This window comes from Zootoca vivipara, chromosome 11 (genome assembly GCF_965207765.1).
Source record: "Zootoca vivipara chromosome 11, rZooViv2.hap1.1, whole genome shotgun sequence".
Taxonomy (NCBI): domain Eukaryota; kingdom Metazoa; phylum Chordata; class Lepidosauria; order Squamata; family Lacertidae; genus Zootoca; species Zootoca vivipara.
In genome coordinates this window covers 18,506,946-18,528,551 of record NC_142594.1, presented here as the reverse complement: position 1 = coordinate 18,528,551, position 21,606 = coordinate 18,506,946, and the positions used below count along the sequence as shown (strand labels likewise).

The following is a 21,606-nucleotide window of genomic DNA, read 5'->3' as shown; positions in this document are numbered from 1 at the left end:
GCAAATATTATTTTCAATATTTTCTTCAATTCATTATATATCATTTCCCAGTACATTTTTACTTTTTTTGCAGTCCCACCACATATGGTAAAACATCTCACATCTCCAACACTCTTTCTTTTCATTTTTATACATTTTTGCCAATTTTTATACATTTTTGCCAATTTTTATACATTTTTGCCAATTTTTATACATTTTTGCCAATTTAACCGGTGATATACACCATCTATACATCATTTTCATATAATTCTCTCAATAATATACAATCTGTGAATTTCAAATTTACTTTCCACAGTTTTAGCCAATCTTCAAATTGTATATTGTGACCTATGTATTGTGCCAATTTAATCATTAACTATTTTACTTCTTCGTCTATAGTTTCCCATTCCAAAAGGATATTATATGGCTTTTTTAAAGAGTTTTGAATTTTCTTCTATCACTTCCTTTTAGAATTTGGAAACTGAATATAAAAAGCCTTTCTTATTATCCTCTTTGAAAATATCCTTCAGCTGTCTATGGTGCAACCAACTTTTGAGATGTTCTTTTATTTCTTCATATTCTTTCAGTTTTAGTTTCCCCTCTTGTTCAACCCAGAATTCTCTATACAGTATGTTGGCCATTCTCCCTTTCCCCCCAATGTTTTAAGTGACAATGCTTCAATAGGTGATAACCACCTTTGGTATTAGTAAGTCTTTATATTTTTCCCACACTTTGAACAATTATCTCCTTATTATATGATTGTGGAACCCTTTGTGTATTTTTGCTTTTCCATACCATAGGTAAACATGCCATCCAAACCTGTTATCACGTCCTTCCAGTTCTGTTATTTCCTCCCTTTCTAACTTGATCCTATCACAGATCCATATTAGGGATGCAGCTTCATAGTACAAAATTACTGTAGTCAAAATTTTCTCATGTTTCCTTGCAACATGAGTCTCCTGTAGGCAAATTATATATAAATTTTGTTTTAAAATTTCATGCCACACCCCGTTCCTTTTTATTTTATTATTTAAGCCGTCCACATTCCAAGTTAGTATTTTAAGATTTTTCATTGTCTGGTTTACTTAAAAACGTTTTACTTTCTCGCCCTGTTCCTTCTGTTTTTTTTTCTTATTCGTCTCTTTGCATCTCATATAGGGTTCTGAAGTCTCTTCTCACTTTTGAAACTCTGGGTCCTTGTCATGTTTGTCTAGAAACTCCTGTGCCTGAGTCTCTGTCACTAATCTAAATCTCTTCTTCCTGTAAGTAAAGGAAACTCCTTCTGGAAATCCCCATTTGTAGTTTATCTCTGCTCCTCTAAGGATTGATGTCAGGTTTTGATACTTCCTTCTTTTAACTCTCAATTTAAATGGAATTTCTTTGAAAATGTCAACTTTCTGTCCTTCAACCACCAGATCCTCCTCAAAGCTTTTTTTGCATTACTGCATCTTTAATTTTCCTTGTTATAAAAGTCAGGAGTACATCTGGCGGCTGTCTTCTCTCTCTCGAAGCTCGGGTTCAAACTTGATAGACATTCTCAATAAATTCTTCCATTCCCTCCTTTGCCCCCATCCATTCTGCCAATATCCCACTCACATAGCTTGCAAGGCCTTGCTCCTTCTCTCTCTCTCCGGTAACCCCCTTATTTGAACCGTATTTACATTTAATTGTAATTGCAAAAGTAAATTCTGTTGTTCAAGTTCATTTTGTCTGTCTGCCAGGCCCCCTACTGCCCCAGCCAGTGCCAATCGATCCTCCTTTATACCTTCAACCGATTCCACTGTCTTTTCCAATTTTACCACTTTCACTTCTAGGGCATTTACCTTGTCATCCAATTTATCAAATTTCTGTGACAAAATCTCCTTAGAGTTCTCTATATCTGACCTTACTTCCAAAAATTGTTTATTCATAGAATGCTCCAGTCCTTTCCTGAATTCTGCAAAGTGTAAAGTCATAAGCTCTGCCATGTCTGATTTTGGTGTCTTTTCGATATCTTCCTGTGCTGACGCTCTCCTTCTTTCTAGTGCTTTCTGTTTTACTGTCTCCTGTTTAGGTTTCTCTGCCATGTCTATTCTCAAAACAATTGCTTCAAAACACTTCTGTCTCAAGGTCGCTCCACCTCCTTATCTCTTTCTCACTCATAAACTTGTATGCAGAAATTCCCCCATAAGCCCTTATCACAGCTCAATTTCATACTAGTATATATCAACAGTTTCACTTTTAAGGAAATTTCAAACAATTCAAAAGTAATCCAAAAGAAAAAGGGAAATCACACATATATACACAATATATGCACAATTTAAAGAGAAAAGAAACCTGGTAGTTATCACAGTCCACAAATAGTCTTGCGTTGTTCCCTTGATGGTGGTCTGGTGCTTTCAAAGTCTCTGGTTGTATCTTAAAGTCCACGATGTATCTTGTAGTCCAAAATGTTCCCACTATTATTTAAAATCCAATATTTTCCAGGTGTAAATTGATTTTGTAATCCAGATTGTATTTGTAATCCAAATGGTATTTATAATCCAATATATATGTTCTCCTCGGTTTATATTCCGATGTACAGCCCTGCTCATTTAAAGCTTTTCCCCTTCCTACTCCCACTCTCCCAGGCACTTCTCCTCCCTGAGATTTCTCCCAGTTATGGAACTTTGGTAGGATTTGAGCTTTGGTAGGATCTGCCAAGATCCAGGGTCCTTTAAAATTTATTTGAATTTTTTCCAATCCTTTAATAACTTTCATTCATGGAAACAGCTTCACCATTCATATAAAAAAAAACTGAGGGTACTCCACTCCATTCATGTATATTCCTTTTACAAGTTCAAACAGCAACAGTTCATTTCTTTGTATCTGACAAAGAGATGGTTTGCTAATAAGTAACTAAGTGCAGTTTTTAAAGTAGCAAAAGACTGGTGTGTCTCCGAATGTCTTAAATCCCATTCACAAGTCTATACTGCAGAATCTATCCTTCAAAAGACGGAAGTTGACTTCCTTTTTAAATTCCATCTTTGCCAAATTCAATTTTAATCCAAGAATTTTATGTTTTTAAAGTCCAATAATCTTGGCATTAAATACCTTATTTAGAAAGGCTGCTGCTTTAGGTGGCAGTTTGTGGTTTCGGATTTTTAAACTGCGCTGGAGCCACAGGCAGACTCAAGCCGCTCCCCCCCCCCCCGGGCTTGCTGCCGATGCAGCGACAAGGCTCCGCGAGTGCAGTGAGTCTCTTCTAGCCCGGCTGGTCCCCTTGACACCCCACTTGTCCATGGGCCTTTTTAGGGGGGTGTCTAACCCTGGCACACACCCCTATTGCTTAGAAATCCCAACAGCAGTGGTCTCTTAATAGGGTCTTTTTTGTTGTTTAGTCGTTTAGTCGTGTCCGACTCTTCGTGACCCCATGGACCATAGCACGCCAGGCACTCCTGTCTTGCACTGCCTCCCGCAGTTTGGTCAAACTCATGTTCGTAGCTTCGAGAACACTGTCCAACCATCTTGTCCTCTGTCGTCCCCTTCTCCTAGTGCCCTCAATCTTTCCCAACATCAGGGTCTTTTCCAAGGATTCTTCTCTTCTCATGAGGTGGCCAAAGTATTGGAGCCTCAGCTTCACGATCTGTCCTTCCAGGGAGCACTCAGGGCTGATTTCCTTAAGAATGGATCGGTTTGATCTTCTTGCAGTCCATGGGACTCTCAAGAGTCTCCTCCAGCACCATAATTCAAAAGCATCAATTCTTCGGCGATCAGCCTTCTTTATGGTCCAGCTCTCACTTCCATACATCACTACTGGGGAAACCATAGCTTTAACTATACGGACCTTTGTTGGCAAGGTGATGTCTCTGCTTTTTAAGATGCTGTCTAGGTTTGTCATTGCTTTTCTCCCAAGAAGCAGGCGTCTTTTAATTTCGTGACTGCTGTCACCATCTGCAGTGATCAAGGAGCCCAAGAAAGTAAAATCTCTCACTGCCTCCATTTCTTCCCCTTCTATTTGCCAGGAGGTGATGGGACCAGTGGCCATGATCTTGGTTTTTTTGATGTTGAGCTTCAGACCATATTTTGCGCTCTCCTCTTTCACCCTCATTAAAAGGTTCTTTAATTCCTCCTCTCTTTCTGCCATCAAGGTTGTGTCATCTGCATATCTGAGGTTGTTGATATTTCTTCCGGCAATCTTAATTCCGGCTTGGGATTCATCTAGTCCAGCCTTTCGCATGATGAATTCTGCATATAAGTTAAATAAGCAGGGAGACAATATACAACCTTGTCGTACTCCTTTCCCAATTTTGAACCAATCAGTTGTTCCATATCCAGTTCTAATTGTAGCTTCTTGTCCCACATAGAGATTTCTCAGGAGACAGATGAGGTGATCAGGCACTCCCATTTCTTTAAGAACTTGCTGTGGTCGACACAGTCAAAGGGTCTTAAACCGTCGTAATAGTCGTCTCTTAAACCGGGAAGCCCATTTCAATACACTTCTAATAGGACTTTGATTGTAACTAACAGAGGACTAAGTTTAAACCTAATGGGGTGTTGCAGCTGGGGAGGGAACGGCTAGCTGAGAGCCTTCTTACTGGCTACAGAGTGAGTGAAGAACAGGTCAGTGTTAGAAACTGAGATATGAAAACTAGGAGCTATGTGGCACCTTAAACCTAGGTTATGGGCATAACACTGGAATGTCTAGGTGTTTTGTTTTGTTTTTAATAACAAGAATACAAAGCTGAAAATGAATGAACTGCAGCTAAAATATTATGTTCATTTTTCACATGGTCCAGCCCTTCCCCTGCCCACCCCCCTAATATTATTAAGAGGGTCTCTTCTCCAGTCCTCAGAGAATAGCTGGAAGTGGGGAGGCAGAAAGAACTCCTTTCCTTCCACTCTGCAGTTTTAATCTGAAATCTTAGGTGTGGTACTGCACCCAGAGCTCAGAAACTGCTCGCGCTAATGAAATTCCCTGTTGCAAAGTGTGCCTAGAACAATAGGAGTTTCGAACACTGGGGCAAGTGTGGTTATAGGTGTGGCAGAGGGGGGTGTTTGTGGTGCCTATGAGTTTCTCAGGTTTCCATGTGCCCCAAGAGCACAAAGAGGTTGGAGACTCCAAACCCACCACACACACTTATCTTTAATGCTGATATTTAGTAGATGACCATCCCATTTATACTATTTATTTATTTATTTATTTATACTCCGCCCTCCCCAGTCAAAACCGGGCTCAGGGTGGCTAACACCAATAAAATTACAATAAGACATATAAGAAAAGAAAACAATTAATTAAAATACAGATTAAAATACAATATTAAAATCTAAAATTTAAAATGAAGCCTCATTTTAAGTAGTCCATAAATCAAAACCACGAGGGAGGAAAACACAGGGGTCAGACTGAATCCAACCCAAAGGCGGAACAGCTCTGTCTTGCAAGCCCTGCGGAAAGATAACAAATCCTGCAGGGCCCTGGTCTCCTGTGAAAGAGCGTTCCACCAAGTTGGGGCCAGTACTGAAAAGGCCCTGGCCCTAGTCGAGACCAATCTAACCAGCTTATGGCTTGGAATCTCCAGAATGTTGTTATTTGTGGACCTTAAGGTCCTCCGCGGGCATACCAGGAGAGGCGGTCTCGTAGGTACGAGGGTCCTAAGCTGCATAAGGCTTTAAAGGTCAAAACCAGCACCTTAAACCTGATCCTGTACTCCACCGGGAGCCAGTGCAGCTGGTAAAGCACTGGATGAATGTGATCCTGCAGCAAGGACCCCGTGAGGAGCCTCGCTGCGGCATCCTGCACCTGCTGGAGTTTCTGGGTCAGCTTCAAGGGCAGCCCCGCGTAGAGCGGGTTACAATAATCAAGCCTGGAGGTGACCGTCGCATGGATCACTGTGGCCAGATCAGGAAGAGAAAGGTAAGGGACCAACTGCTTAATACGGCAGAGATGGGAAGATGCCACCTTAGCTGTGGCTGCAACCTGCGCCTCCATGGAAAAGGAGGCGTCAAAGGTTACACCCAAACTCTTGACAGAAGGCACTGGCACTAATTGAGCCCCTGCAAGAGATGGGAGTTGGCCCCCCAACCCCATGTCGCCCCGACCCAGCCAGAGGACCTCTGTCTTCAAAGGATTTAGCTTCAACCAGCTCCCACGTAGCCATCCAGTCACAGCTTCCAAGCACTTGGTCAGTGTGTCTGGGGCCAAGGCTTTTGTCTTTTTTTCTGCACTACCACGAATGCCTTTCTTACAGCCAAAAACTAGCCATATTTATTCAGTAAGTCCCACTGGTTTCACTAGGACTGAACAAATGAAGCTGTGGGGCTCACCCTTTTTCGAACACTCTCCCTTGTGGAGTGTTCCCTCAGCCGCTTCTCCTCGGCAGTCCTCCAGGCAGCCGCTCCTGTTGCCCCGGTCTCTGAGCTGCCCTTCCCCCCCCAAAAGAGAGATGCCTCCTCATGCCACCACACAGGGGCATGGGCAGAGGATTCCCCCAGCCTTAGTGGTCCCACGGAGACTGGCCAAAGGTAAATGTGAGGCTAGCACCTTACCTTGGGAAGCAGCAGTGGCTGCAGCAGGGCTGCTGCACCAAACAGCTGTGTAAGCCTTTGGGAGGCAGGGATGCAAGAGGTCATCAGAAGAGGGAGAGAAGGAAAGAGGGACAGAGGCCAGTGTTGCCCACAGCACCCCTGAGCATCACCCATGGCACCCCAGGGTGCCATGGCACACTGGTGGAAAACCACTGCTTTAAGGATATTTCTTCTCCCGCAAAGGAGTAGGGCTTGTGAGAAGATCAGACTGTGGGACTACAGAGTGACTAGCCTTTTTCAGAACAGGCTGCCATTTCCCTTGGACCTGTCCAGGGTTCTGAAAGACCTGTCTTTGGCTGTTCTTGCTTTCTGACCTATGACCTTTAAGAGCAATCAAACTCATTGCCTGTTATTCTCCTCTTACAGCTCCCTACTCCAAACCCCTGCCTCACCTGTTACTGAAGACTGGACAACATACAGGGAACTAAATAAATTTGGTATATCCAAATGTTGGGATGTCTTATCCTTCTGTTGCTCAGAACAACACTGTGTGTAATCCAACCCAAATACATCTGGGAAAGTGGTTGAGTTGCCAAGATTCCAACAAATTATTATCGCAGTGTGATGAAACAAATTCAGAATGCCTAGGCAGACATTCCAAGTTTAGTTAATGGATAAGATGATTCATTGTTATAACATAGCAAGTCTGAATGGAAAGACAAAAGCCTGAGACTATGTGCAGAATTCAAAGGTTGGAAACTTCCAGATGTGAGTATAAAATGTTACCGAGCCAGAGGTTCCCAAACATAAAAAGCATACCATCAAAATTTTGGAGAATAAACTCATTCCTAGAACCTTTTCAGAGAAACCATTTCACCACAAAGGTCCAGACCTGGCTACGTCTACTTTATGGGCAATGCTATTACTCCTTGCTTTCCAAAACTTCAGTTACTTTTTCCACCAGAATCACAGACATGGTCATTGCTAAGACACTGTAAGCAAAAACCCTTCCTCATTTGAGCAGACCTCACTGGGTGCAACATGGCTCATCCTGTCAGTACACAGTGTTCCTTGACTGGAGGAGTGGGAAAGGTTCCCAGCGCATTCACTCTGTATGCGCTGATGCACACAGGATTGGGGGATGGGACTGTCTTCTGTTACATCCAATGGAAATCCTTCCACTTGCAGGCACTGGACCTGCACCAGAAAGATACTGTCCTGTCTATAAGAATCGTGTATAACAGACAATCAAGATACATGAAATGGCAAATATATATAAGGATTTGTTTTATTCAGATTGTTTTAGTTCTTCGGGTGAAGCTAAAGCTTTGCGCCTCTCTGCTGCTGTTTTAAGTTAATTTCATAATTTTTCTGTATTTTTATACAGTTAAACTTAGTTTTATCACATTTATTCTAAGTGATCCTGAATGCCCTTTTGGGGTAAAGAGGGAGGGTTAATAAATTAATGTTTACACATAGTCATTGTAGGACTGAAGCAAAACAGCCCCTCATTTCTGCAACCTGATTTGTTGGTTGCTAAGGTCAGGGTAATTTCAACAACTGGGGGGAAGAGGAGGGGGGAAACCGTACTGGTATTTCCCCAAGCTCCTCCATCCTGCTTGTTACTGTGCAGTAACCAACACTACGCACACTCAGAATAGACCCGGTGAAATTAATGAACATGTTTAAATTGGGTCCATTAATTTCAATGGATATACTACAAGCATTTTAGGATCCACATGTTTTAGCAACAGAACAAAAAGGTATGCATATGATTACTTATTCTACGAAAAAGAAAGGTGAGGCTTTCAAGCATTCTGGTCCAGTAGGGAAATTGCTTTGAAACGCAGCTCTCCAAAATCACTAGAAATTATGGCTCAGCTAAAAGGGGAATTCTATCAGCATCCAAAGCTCCCTCTGCCAAGCCTCTTTTTTGGGGGGGGGGGGTTCCACTGTGAGAAGCATGAACGTGTTCGGCCTGTTCAGGAGTCATTGCCCTGAATATGTTTTATTTGCCTTCACAATCCTGACCAATTCCATGGAGCCCCCCATGTAAATCAGCTTCATTTGGCCCATATCAGCCTGTAGACAAAACTGAAAGGCTATGTCATCCCACCCAGATTGGCTGCGATAATTCTATGGAGGAAAAAATGAAGTCCTAAGCCAAAGGGGTGAGAGTGCTGAAATTGTGCAAAAGCAGCAGCAGATCAGCAGAACAATGATAGCTAACAACAGAACAGCATTACGCTAGGAAGTTTCCATCAGGATTTTAAGAGCCCTATAAATCAAAAGAGGAGCTATTCAACAATGCCCTAATAGGAATGATTCCTATGATCTAATGCAAGACATGCAGATTTGAACATACTTCAGCTCCGTTAAACTGCCATCCTCATGTTGACTCCAGTACAAAGGAAATTTGCCACTGCCTGTGCAATTGCTAATCCACCTCTTACCCTGTTTCTTGCTCCCATGTGCCTTTTTCCACCCAATAATTTTTGCACGTCACAATTTATTGTACTAGTGCCTTTCCTGTGACACAATTCCTCCCATGGTTATATCATTAACATAATATTGAACAACTTTTCCAGTAAGAATATTTCAACTTCACATGGTTCACTGCACAAAACCTCCATAGTTTCCTTTGTTGCAAGAATCGTCTCTGCAAACAAAAGAACACTGTGAGACATTCCAAGACTACTTACTTGATTTATACAGTAATTCCCATTTTTGTATTTCAGAAGAGTCTAACCCAACAGTGTTGAACCACTCATTATACATGCACACAACAGTGTTAGAAACTTAGATGCATGAACTAATTGCCAAATAACACCTTAAACCAGGCATGTCAAACCTGCGGCCCTCCAGATGTTTTGGCCTACAACTCCCATGATCCCTAGCTAGCAGGACCAGTGGTTGGGGAAGATGGGAATTGTAGTCCAAAACATCTGGAGGGCCGCAGGTTTGACATGCCTGCCTTAAACCTACGTTACAGTCACTACAACGGAATGTCTAGGAGACTTTTTTGCAATTGAATTTGTTGCTATTATTATTGTTATCATTCATTTCTATACTGCTTTACATTTTAAGGAAAAAATCTCAAAGCCGTTTACAACACATTAAAACATCAAATACCGGTAAAACAATCCAGGATAAAACAGATTCAAGCTTAAAGAAAAAGACTCCAGATTCTTCTCTAAGGGAAATTTTGCTTTCCCCATATTTATTTACCAATTTAATTTAAATAGCTGCCCCATGACAGAAGTACTCTAGGAAGCCAGTGTGGTGTAGTGGTTAGAGTGTCAGACTAGTACCTGGGAGATCAGGATTCAAATCCCAACTCAGTCATGAAGCTCAAAGGATGACCTTGGACCAGTCACAGCCTCTTAACCTACCTCAAAGGGTTGTTGTAGGGATTAACTGAGGAGGGGAGTGAACTGTGTACTGCTTGGAGAAAAGGGTGGGATATAAATGCAATAAATAAACTCTTCAGCTTACTTCCTTAAAAAAGCTGGAGGCGCCAGCCAGATGGAGATGTCAGTCGCCAACCTGGCATCTGGAGATCTGTTGAAGATTCATTCCCAGTGTCTGCAGTCATGGGATTGTTGTCTATCACATGGTGGTGTATGTTTTTCATCCACAGAGTGAGACAGGATGTTTGTGTTACTGTGTTCCGTGAAGTGGGACTACAGTGGATGCTCGGGTTGCGAACGTGATCCGTGCGGGAGGCACGTTTGCAACCTGCAGCATTTGCAACCTGCAGCGCTGCATCTGCGCACGTGCGGGTTGTGATTCGGCGCTTCTGTGCATGCACAATGCGCGTTTTAGTTCTTCTGCGCATGCGCGAGCACTGAAACCCAGAAGTAACCCGGTCCGGGACTTCCAGGTTCAGAGCAGTGCGCAACCTGAAAACGCGCAACTTGAAGCAGCCGTAACCTGAGGTATGACTATATTGTCCTTTGTTCTTTCTCTTTGCTGCCTGATGCTAAAGAAAGAGTGAGCCATGTTGCAGTGCTCCGTGTGTGTTTATATGTAAATAAAAGTAGATTAGCCAAAATACTGAGTTGCTGAGTTCTGGTATGCAACTGCACAAACTCTGCGGATCCGTAAGTGTGCTGATGTTTCTTGGCATCAGTCGCTGTGATGTTCGGACTGAAGAAAGCTTTTGAAGCTCCCGAACGATCGACCAGGAGGGAGGGAACATGCCAGTCGGTCATGTGTCTCTGCCAGGGTCCTACTCGTGTGTAGAAGATCCTAACAAGATCTCCCCATTGTTGCAATTGGACCAGCAGTACTCGCTGAATGCAGCTGGCGCCTGGGGAATTTTGAACACTGTACACTTACAAAATAGAGGGGAAATTGTCAAAACTATGAAACACTGGTCACTTTACTTGAAAATGCCATATGCCCCAAGATTCCAGGTGGTAAAAGTTCCCATCAGCCAAAAGGAACAGCTTTATATGAAATAAATCAGCCTTCTGTGTAATGCACACTTACAACTAGCATGAGAAAAATATGGGTAAATAAATATTGCTTACAACCCATTTCCAACAGTTTTTGTGACAGCTTATAAATGCTTAGGTTGGATCAGCCATTCTATTACATGCACCTGAACAGCTATATGCACCTGAACAGCTGCACAAATGATTTCCATGGAGGAACACCAGCATTGCGGAAAAATATTTCGTTCCTATGGTGGTAGAGAGAATATTTAGGGCTCAGGTGACAATATGAAAGAACAAAGTCACCGATCTAACTACTTAATTGTAGCAAAGTAAAAAAAAGAACTCTGCTAAGCTCATTAAATTCCTGATGCTTTCAGAATAAATGAAGCAAATATATATTGGGGGATAATCCAGAAATGGGTTTACTCTGGTGTCAGAGCAAATGCAGAAATTTAGAAAGGACTCGTACAATTTCCCAACTAACTGATTACTATTTCTTGTATCTTCCTTCTCTCTGCTCTGGATTCTGAGTAGTATTAGCCGCCCTTAGCATCCCTGCAAATGTCATTTCATATTTCCATTCATGCATCAATAAACTAAAAACCCAATTCTGTTTATAGCTTTAAAATACTGCTAAATCAAGCCCTACTGAATACATTATAAGACAGATAAATACTAGTTTCCATTTTGTCACCCTTGTGGGTTTTTCTTTAACAAGGCTATTTCAAATAAAACCACAGTGCTGATAAAGGGAATCATCAGCATTCTTAACCAAAGCTAAAATTTATTTGGAGAAGTCACACTTAGAGGGTGAAGTTTTTCTTTGAAGTTGAAGATTAAATAGAGTAACTTGGCTAAGATTCTTATAATCATTTGTGCAGAGCTTTGGGTTCAGTAGATAATACAGAAGTGCTAACCTGATGCTCAAAACTTCAACATATCAATGTATCCTTCAAGGTTACTACCTATTTATCTATCTACCATATTTATTATTTTAAAAATATTATTACTTGCATTTTTATTATGGCCTTCCAGCAAGGTAAAAGTGGCATTTAAGCTCCAGAAAATTATGTGAGGTAAGTTAGGTTCAGAAAGCGACTTTTCCAAAAACAGCCATCCTCCTGGACAGGGATGTGAATCTCAATTTCCCAAATCTAAACCCAACACTAAAGCCTGCAAAAGCTATTTCTATAATTAAAAGTTATTAAACATGAGAAAATAAATGGTCTTTAAAAGAATGTAAAGGACAAAAATGTGTAAGAAAACACAGTAATATGTACTTCACTGGATTGAAAACCAATAAACATTTGGTGTAGTGTTGTTGTTGTTGTTTTAAAAAAAGTATGAAACTTATATTGATATTACTATTTGCTGCTTCATGACTGCATAGTACTTTATTATTTTAGTAGGATGCAGGAAACCACCAGCTATGGGCTGGGAAGTATTCTGTGCATCATTGTCCCCCCAAAGCCATCCTCTGGCATCAGATGGCTGACACCTGCTGAAGTTCACCTGCAAGGGGAGACACTTCAAATAGCTTGTTCAACCCCATGCAAGTTCCATTCTTACCTGCCCCACACCTGATGCCATATATGATGTCATGTGTAAAGTAGGTGACAGTGGCTTGTCCAAAACATCCTCGCAGGCCTGGTCGGACACATTTGGTTCCCCACCCCTGAATTAACTAATAAACATTACTAATAAAAAGTTAAGTCTAAACAGTTCTAATATTGCATATGCATACTTTCTAGTGAGTCCCCCACACCCACCCCACTGAACTCGGTGGGTCTTACTTCTGAATAAATGACTGGGATTGCACAGCGTATCTGTAATCCTATGCACACTTACCCAAGAGAAATATCCCTTTAGCATAGTGGATTTACATCCAAATGAGCATGCATATGTAGGATTGAGCTGCACATCAGATAAATCCCAGTGCCAGCTTCACTACTAATTAACCATTGATTGCTGCTTGGATGTCACTTTTGCTGTCCACACGCCATCTCTACAGTGCAGTTACCAAGCACCTGTTCATAGGACCCCAAATCCATCCTCTCTAGAAGGAAACATTGTTCTGCTCTTTCTCCCACCATAGGGAGAACCTCTCAAGACTGTTAAATATAGTGTGTTAGCTTATACATTATTCCATCTGGGACGTCCAGGTATAGGGTGGTATATAAGCTAAATAAATAAATAAATAAATAAATAAATATTCAAATGCAATTGTCAGTAACAGCTTTCCTTAATCTTGCAACCAGAAATAAAAAATAAGAATGTTCCAATTTGTGTAGTGCACTCTTTTCCTTTCAACTCATTGTCACAACCACCCCTTTTACTACCGGTATGTCCTTCTGCTTAAATGACTTGATCATAGTTTCTCAGCTGTTCTGTTTTTTCTTGGAAGAATCCAAGTTAGCCATTGGCTGTGTGTGATGCATTTAAAGGGAAAATACACAACCTAAGACCCAAACGTCTGTTGTTGTTGTTGTTGTTGTTGTTGTTGTTGTTGTTTTGCCTTTGGTTCCTGCATCTTTTAAGGGACAAAGCTGAACATTATATTGCAGCTGTGTGTAACAAAGTCCCAATATATCTATTTTCCTTGATAAGTAATAGGAGGGTAGGCAAGAAAGGGATGCTTAACCCTTCTTTTCCTAGCTACTTATTTCTTGAAACATTCCTTCACAAATACACACATGCGGAGAGGTAGCGCTGCTTTCATCCTTCAGGCCACCACAGCTATATTTGCCAAATAAATGCAGTTCTGGAACAAAAGCATCCAGGCCAATTGCCCCCTCCTGAGCTTCATGGCACGTAGTGGAGTACAGCCTGTAGCTTGCTCACAGAGGCTAGCAAAATTCTCTGAGCTAGGGCTTGGGAACACTCTAGGGCTATCCTCAAAAAAGCAGCAAAATTTACAAGCACGAAAATTACCCTTTGACTCAAAATAAAATCCAGGTGAGGTAAATATTTCCAACTCCCCTGCCCCTGCCGTGATCCACCTTCCCTATCAATCCACCTTCCCCCCCCCCACCATTGCAGCAGCCTCTGGGAGAACTACGCATCCCATATTGATTGGTCTTTGTGCCATGGTGTGCTGTGATCTGGGATGGAACTGTCCCTTCTGGACACCCCTGCTCTTGTTTCCACCATAGCAATTTGCATATCAGGAAGGAAAAGGATGATGTATTTAGAGGGGGTTGGTTCTGTGGGGAATGGGAAAGATGGCAAAGATGGGTTTGGAGAAATCGTATAAGATCTGAACTTTTTAAAAGTTACTGAATCACCGCCAAATTAATCTGAGGCAAGCTTGAGAGAACTTGCATGTATCTATGTGCCTGTGGTCATTTATTGATTAGTTTATTGAGTAAGATTGGCTGTAATACTAAATACATTTACAAGGCAGTAAACTACATTAACACAATGAAACTTACTTACAAGTGAACATGTATAGGATTCTGCCAAGAGGGTAACTTGGGTTCAGTATCTGAAAGGTCCCTTACTGAAATTTGCTCCGATTTGCTTCACAGGTGCAGTCATTTATGTGATGTGATTAAACACACACATATGTGGTTAACCACACAGGCACAAACCTTCAGTTTTTGTGGGAACACAGGAATCTGCCTTTATATAAGTCAGACCATTGGTCCAGGTAGCTCAGCATTGTCTACACCAGTGTTTCCCAAACTTGTATCTCACTGTTTTTGGACTACAATTCCCACCATCCCTGACCACTGGTCCTGCTAGCTAGGGATGATGGGAGTTGTAGTCCAAAACAGCTGAAGACCCAAGTTTGGGAAACACTGATCTACACTGACTGGCAGTGGCTCTTGGGGCTTCAGGCAGGGAGTATTTTTCAGGTCTACCTGGTGGAAAACCTGGGATTCCACATGCAATGGAGAGACAAGGAATTTCCATCATTTTAGATACCAACTGCAAGAAATGCCTCTTGGTTTTGTTGTCTTTCTGAAGCTGAAAAAATAAAACAAAATAGGAGGTTGTCAAGCTCATGACTCAACATAATACATGGCTGATGGGCTATGTTTGGTGAAGTGAGACACAAACTGGCCTACAATTGAAACTGTAGCCAATTTTAGTTGCATTGCCACTATTTGCTGTGCTCTAGTCAGGGGCGTGGTTAATGGTAAAAAATCCTAGACTTGGCTAAGGAAGGGATTCGGATGGGAGAAATCACAATTGTTAACAAATCTTCTGTTAAATATAATTCACACACCCCACAGTTGTGCTACATACCATGCCTTAAAGCCACATGGAGAAAGCACATATTTCTGATAATTTCCAGGAACACACTAAAAGTCAACACACCAGAAGCTTGTTTCCCTGCTAACATTTTTAAAACTTTGCAATGAAGTGGCTTTAAAAGTTTGAGATTCAGAAACCCTGATTCAAATTCTGCTAAACTTCAAAATCTAGTGCATAGCATTGGGCAACTTTGGGAGGTTTGGGGGGGGCAAGGTGTTTTGACTTTGACTTTATGAGAAACATGAGGTACAAACATTAAATAAACTATGTATTCCGTAGTACAGGCATCCCCAAACTTGGCCCTCCAGCTTTTTTGGGACTACAACTCCCATCATCCCTAGTTAACAGGACCAGTGGTCAGGGATGATGGGAATTGTAGTCCCAAAACAGCTGGAGGGGCGAGTTTGGGAATGTCTGCCTTAGTAGATATGCATAGGATTGGGCTGTAAATAACTCACTTTACAGGGTTGTGAAGACTGCAGTCTTACATGCACTTACTTGAGAGAAAGTCCTACTGAAATCAGTGGCACTTTCTTCTGAGTAAATCACAGGTGCCCTATTTGACCTCAGGGTTCTGCCACATATCTGTGTCTTAGCTTCCATAGAGCTATGGAACCATGTTAGTGCATGGTGCTGTTGACACCAAGGTTGCAAGTTCAATGCCTGCATGGGATGGCTGCATATTCCTGAATTGCAGGGGGCTGGACTAGATGATCCTGCAGGTCCCTTCCAACTCTATGGTTATTAATTGGCCATCCATCTTAAACACCTACTCAGGTTTTAATGTGTTTCCCTATTATTTTTCTAAGTATCAATTGTCTCTAGGGAGTGGAGTGTAGGTAAAAGAGAGTTAGCAGTGCTTGCTAATGTCTACCTCCAAGAAGTCCTATTTATTTATTCTTATTCTTATTCATTAAATTTTGTATTGCCCTTCATCCAAAGATCCTGGGGTAGTTCACAACAGAAAAACGCAAAATGAGATTACAAAATATATAATAAAACAAAAAAAAACACAAACCAATAACCCTCCGCCTCAATTTAGTCAGTGGGTGTAGGCATGTAGCCCAAATGCATCTTTCCTTTAACTTAGTAGTTTGTGCATAGGATAGCACTTCATGCATAGTTATTTTCTCAGAGCAGTCACTTAGTGCTTGACGCATTTTATGCCTTTCACAACGTGACAGTTCTAATGAGAAAGCCACAGTAACTGAAAGTAGGTAGGAGGCAGGTGTAGGTGCAGGAGGAGGACTATGAGGAACCGCTGTAAATTCTCATTTTCCAAGAGTCAAAAATCTGGCTGAAAGAAGCACTCTAGTTAAATTCCATGGCAATTACTCCATTTAATAAGCCGAGTTAGTAGTGCCAAGTCCCTAGTCACTGCCATATGATCACCACCAAATGTTAACTATTTTATAGCTTTTCTTAAAGCTTCTCCACACTAACTTTCCCCCTCAAGCACCAAAGTTACTTTCTGGGGAAAGACTTTCAGCAACAAACAGCAAAATAAATAAATAAAATTCCCCAAAATGCAGCTCCGTAATTTTAATTATTCATTTTGGTTTAATTAATTGCTTTGTGTTTGGTACAGTTAAACAGCAATCTTGAAAGACCAATGAAATGAACCAGAAAGTGTCATTTTCTCTATGGATGTCATGACAGTATCTTAATATGTAACTGCTTGTTTGCATCAGCATATATGACACAGACAGGAAAGCTTTTATTAGTTAAAAAAAATTATATGCATCCTTTGCTCCTACTGTACTAACTACTGCTCACCTATCAACAAACACTAGGATCTGAAATAAGAACAAACTGATTTTCTCTTGCTCCAGGTCTTCAGAATTCTCACCAGATAAGCCAACAAAACACACCTCTCTCTCCCGCCCACAGGGGGAAAAATGTCTTATTTTAAAAATGCTTTCCAAGCATTGAAGCTCCTGGACGTGCTAGCCAGTAAGGTTTGGAGCGCTCCCTTTGAGATTTATTGGCATTCCTAAGTGCTTTTATAACAAATCACTGGCTCAACTTATTTTAGCCATTGCTCACCAGAGTTCTCAGTCTCGGGTACCTGTTTCCAGTGCCAGGACTCATCATACGAATTAAAATAACAACAACAATAACCCAATGCCTCGGAGCACAGATAGAAGGGCACTGCTCTGAGACTCAGTGGAAAGGCTGGATCCACTTCAGAGAGTGAGTTTCAGCTGCAGCCTTTCCCATTTGAGCTAAGGATGCATTCGCTAGATCAGGAGGGACATACAACCAAATCAAAGGTCCTTCAGCTTCAATACATGGGAGGCAGAGAGCGAGCAGGGAAAAGAGAGTTTCGTCCTTTGGCAAGAACTATAAAGAGAAGCCATCAGGAGACACAAAACAGTTCAGGAGCCCTTTGCGCACCAGCAGGTCCCACCAGCTGAGAGTCACAGGGCGGGAAAGCTGGGCGCAAATATTCGCCCAAGTCCCAGGCGTAGAGGAAGGGCGCTTGGAGCAGAGCAAACGAGGGGGCTCTGGCGCGCGCGCACGTCTCTGAGGAGGCGCAGTCCTTCTTCCCAAGGACCCCAGACCCACAGAACCGAGTCGACCGCCCTCCTCCATTCTCGCAAGGAACGCCGAATTGTTCCGACAACAATACCAAGACGCGCTTCTTAATTTGGAAACTTCCATCTGCCCAGCGTCGCCATTCATCTCTACCGGGCCTTCCCACCCCCACCCCTCAGCCCACCCCTCCCGTTTTCGCGCCTATTTTTGCAGCCTTCGCGAAAGGCGCCTCAAGGCAGCAGGAAGACCGCCGCGCAGATTCCCCGCTGTCCCTCTTCCCGCCTTTTAAGCCCCAGAGGGCAGGTTCCGTCTCCTCTCCGCGAGGGAGAAGTGCGTGGGGATTGTCGTCCCCTTTCCCCCCCAAACCTGAGATGAATATGGACGAGGGCGGGCGCCGAGGCTCCCCTCGCGAACTTACCGCTCCCGGGCTGGGCTTGGGCTGCGAGCAGCTTCTCCTCTCTCCTGCCACCAGCCGAGCTCTTCTTCATCCTGCGGGAGGCTGTCCCTGCGCGCCCACCGAGCCGCCCTCAGCCAGCCATGCGCCTGGAGGGAGGGAAAGCGAGGCGGGGGGGGGGAGGAAAAAAAGCAGCCCGGCTGGGACTGAGGGGGAAAGGCGGGCGCGCGCGCACACAAGCCGAGGCGAAAAGGAGCAAGCCGGCTGGGTGAAGGAGCGCGGGAGCAAGGCGAGCGGGTGGGAAGCGCCACAGCTGGAGGGGGTCTCTGCGCTCCTTCGGGCGAGTCGGCGGCTGCCCACGCCAGCTTTCCGCCGGGCAATTCGCCTCAGAAAAGGAGCATCCCCGGAGAGCCTCGTGAGAGGAGATGGCCGGCCACTTGCTGCCTGCTGCTTTTCCCTCGCGTCGACAGCAAAGAGCGAGCGATAAACGAAGCAGCGCCTCCTGACACGCGCGAGGAGGAAGAAAGTTGGCAGTGGGGCAGCTCGCCCCCGAATGGCCGCCCAGAGAGCGGCTGGCAATGGGGGCAGCAGAGGACCTGGGCTGCCATGCCCGAGCCCACGAGGGCGAACGGGGGTCATCGCAGCATCCCTCATTTCTGTTTATGTTTATAGTCCTGGGGAACCTGGCCGGGAAGTCAGTTGCTCATTTCGTTCCTTTATAAATGTCCTTTGTGCTTATTCCCAAGTAAGGCTGAAAACCTCCCTTACATGGGAGTAAGCCCTATCGTACTCCATGGAGCTTGCTGCTTAAGTAAACACAGTGAGGATCACAAACTAAATGCACCAGGGCAGCAGAAGCAAACTCCCGTTTTGTTTTTGCAGCCGTGGTGTGATTTAACTGGGTTGAACCGTGCAAAGCTTCCCATGGTCAAGTATTCCTTTCTTTATAAAAAAAATCAGGATGGGCAAACCTTTGCTCATTTCATTGCTCTAACAGAGAAGTGGGCAGCTCCAGCCTGAAGACCAAATTAGTCCCATTACGGATCCAGTTTGGCCTGCACAGCAGTTTGCCACAAACCATGACCACCTGACATCATATGTGACTAAGGTATGTGGCAGATAAGGACATGACTACAAAGGTACAGCTGGGGGCTTAAAGTGAGCTCTTGGTTGTTCCTCTGTAAGCAGGGCTTGCTGACAACAAGCCCCACTGGGATCCACTGTACAGTATTAGGAAGAGGTTGAATCTGCCACCTTAGGCAAATGGCTTTCCCTCACCTCATGCATGGACCACCAATAACTAGCACCAGCTAACGGGTGTACCACTTGTGTACTGATAAAGCTGGCCTCTAAGAAACCAGTTTCCCAGGTTTATCGCTCCATTGTTTCTCAATGGGTAGATTTGCTGTCCATTTACAGATAGACACAACATCCGGATGTCATCTTTCCACCCACAGATGAAACTCTTGATTTCTTTCCCTGGTTTCCATCACTCCCTCCAGCCCTTAATTAATTGTACAGCTGAGATCATCAACTTCACACCCCGTCTCCACTGCAAAAAAAGAGAAAGTGTTGTGATAACACTACTCTTAACCTCCTCCTTCCAAACAAAATGGGTTGCACTGTATTTATAATTTGTAATCCAGAGGCACAATTCAACTCATTCACTACATAAATAGGTTGCTGCTCCTCGTTCCACCCACCAGTACATGACTTTCGGGCAACCTTAAGCACTGATCATTCTCATTTTAGAAATTGAACACTGTCGGCGTTACATGCAATGCATATCGTACAATACCAATGAGATAGGCCATTTCTACCAATTTTTCACCAAGTTACTGGCCCCAAGTACACATGTGACAACATTAAGCCAAACCATAGCTTAGCATGAATGGGTTCTCCCAGCCACTTTGTTATCTCTGATCAATGGGTTGCTATCCTGAGCTAAGCCATAGCTGGGTGTATCATCTGAATGTGAACTTGTGGTTTACCTTGCTTCGGACAAATGACAAGCTGTGTGATTTGCAACTCATGGTCTGCCTGGAGGAGCTAAACCATTAACCTTGGTTTAGATGACATACTAAGTCAAACCACAGAGCAGAGCTGCATCAAAATGCTCAGGGAGGAGCAGCACATCCATGATCTCCTCTTTGGGACTCCACATGTTGTGATCATAACTCCCAAGAGTTTGTCTTCTTCTTTTTCTGAAATGCAGCTATGAGTTTGCTGTCCCTTGATTTCCTCACTCATGCATCCTGTGAGGATAACAGAAGTTCCAATAATGAAATTTAGATTTCAAAGATGGCACAGCAAGGGGGAAAGAATTAAACAACCCCCACTCCTTCTGCCCGATTCAAGTGCCTAAGCAAATTGGCCACCCATGTGTAAGGTAGCCAGATACAAAAAGGGACAGAGAAGATGGAATCTCAGCAAGTGTAGCTTATATTCCTATTGAAACCTGCTGGAATTCCTACTACACAACTATCAAGTGTGTAGGAGCTCTGTCCCCATCCTTGTGGATGTGTGAGTATCACTGGGAGATCTGACTGCAGGTCTCCCAAATCACACAATTTGCAATGAGTCACTGAGATATCACAAATGGTTTGTTGGCAACTTTTTTTTTAACTGGGTTTTTCCTATACTGGGTAAATTCAAATTGAAATGGAGTGGGTGGGTTGGATTACAAGCTGGCATTTTTAATGCCAAAAGCATCATGTGGGTAATGCAAAAACAAAAACCTTGTATCATGAAGACCATCATTCCCACAATAAGCACCCATCTGAAGCCACCCAGCACTCAGCAGTTAGACATAGAATGGATAAATACTTTTGCTGAAAGGCAGAATATAAATATTCTTAAAACAAACAAACACAGATTGTTATTTTTTGCATGCAATTCATACAATATTTTGTTTGGTTAACTTTGTTGTTTTGAATTATGTTATGGTCATCTTTCAGTTTTTGTTAGATGTGAAAACAGTGGCTGTTCAGTTTACTACACAATAGGCAAAGTGGAACAAAAAATATTGTTTCATACTAGTCAATGGGATATGTATGCAGCTCTAAAATATGATAGTGTAACTATGAGTAAAACTCAAAACACTTCATACATCAGATTTGTAACCTGAGTGCTAATGTTATGTAATACAAGTAACTTCTAAATCATTCCTACTAATGTGTTTTTCCCTGTGTGTAAAATTATAGTACAGTAATGGTAGCATTAACATTAAAAAAGATTTCTATAGTTTATGTTAAAACAATGTTCTGCTCAGTGTCCTCAGTGTATTTTTTCATTTGAGCACTCATGAAAAATTCTCATTAGTCTATTTAAAATTCTTGTTTAATGTACTTTTATGTTCCATTGTGGGGAGGACTTATTGTGGATGCACCCATGCACCTCTTTTTATGCAACTATATTCACCAAATCGTGCAGCTGCTTTTAGTTTTTTATTATTTTTTAAAAAAATAGTGATGGTCTATCTCTGACATAGATTTGCCACCATCCATCCTC

At 42.7% G+C, this 21,606-nt stretch overlaps 1 protein-coding gene across 11 annotated transcripts in view; it reads right to left on the bottom strand.

Moving 5' to 3' along the window:
- Positions 1-19,771, bottom strand: part of ZNF385D (zinc finger protein 385D) — a 410,518-nt gene extending 390,747 nt beyond the window's left edge. Inside the window, exon 1 of one of the 11 annotated variants that reach the window (XM_088653767.1) lies at positions 18,121-19,771. In XM_088653767.1, the coding sequence (XP_088509893.1) occupies positions 18,121-18,190 (70 nt within the window). In that variant the 5' untranslated portion in view covers positions 18,191-19,771. The remainder of the gene's footprint in view (positions 1-18,120) is intronic. The other 10 variants (XM_088653769.1, XM_088653775.1, XM_088653770.1 and 7 more) reach the window with 10 other exon arrangements.
- Positions 19,772-21,606: the final 1,835 nt, after the last annotated feature.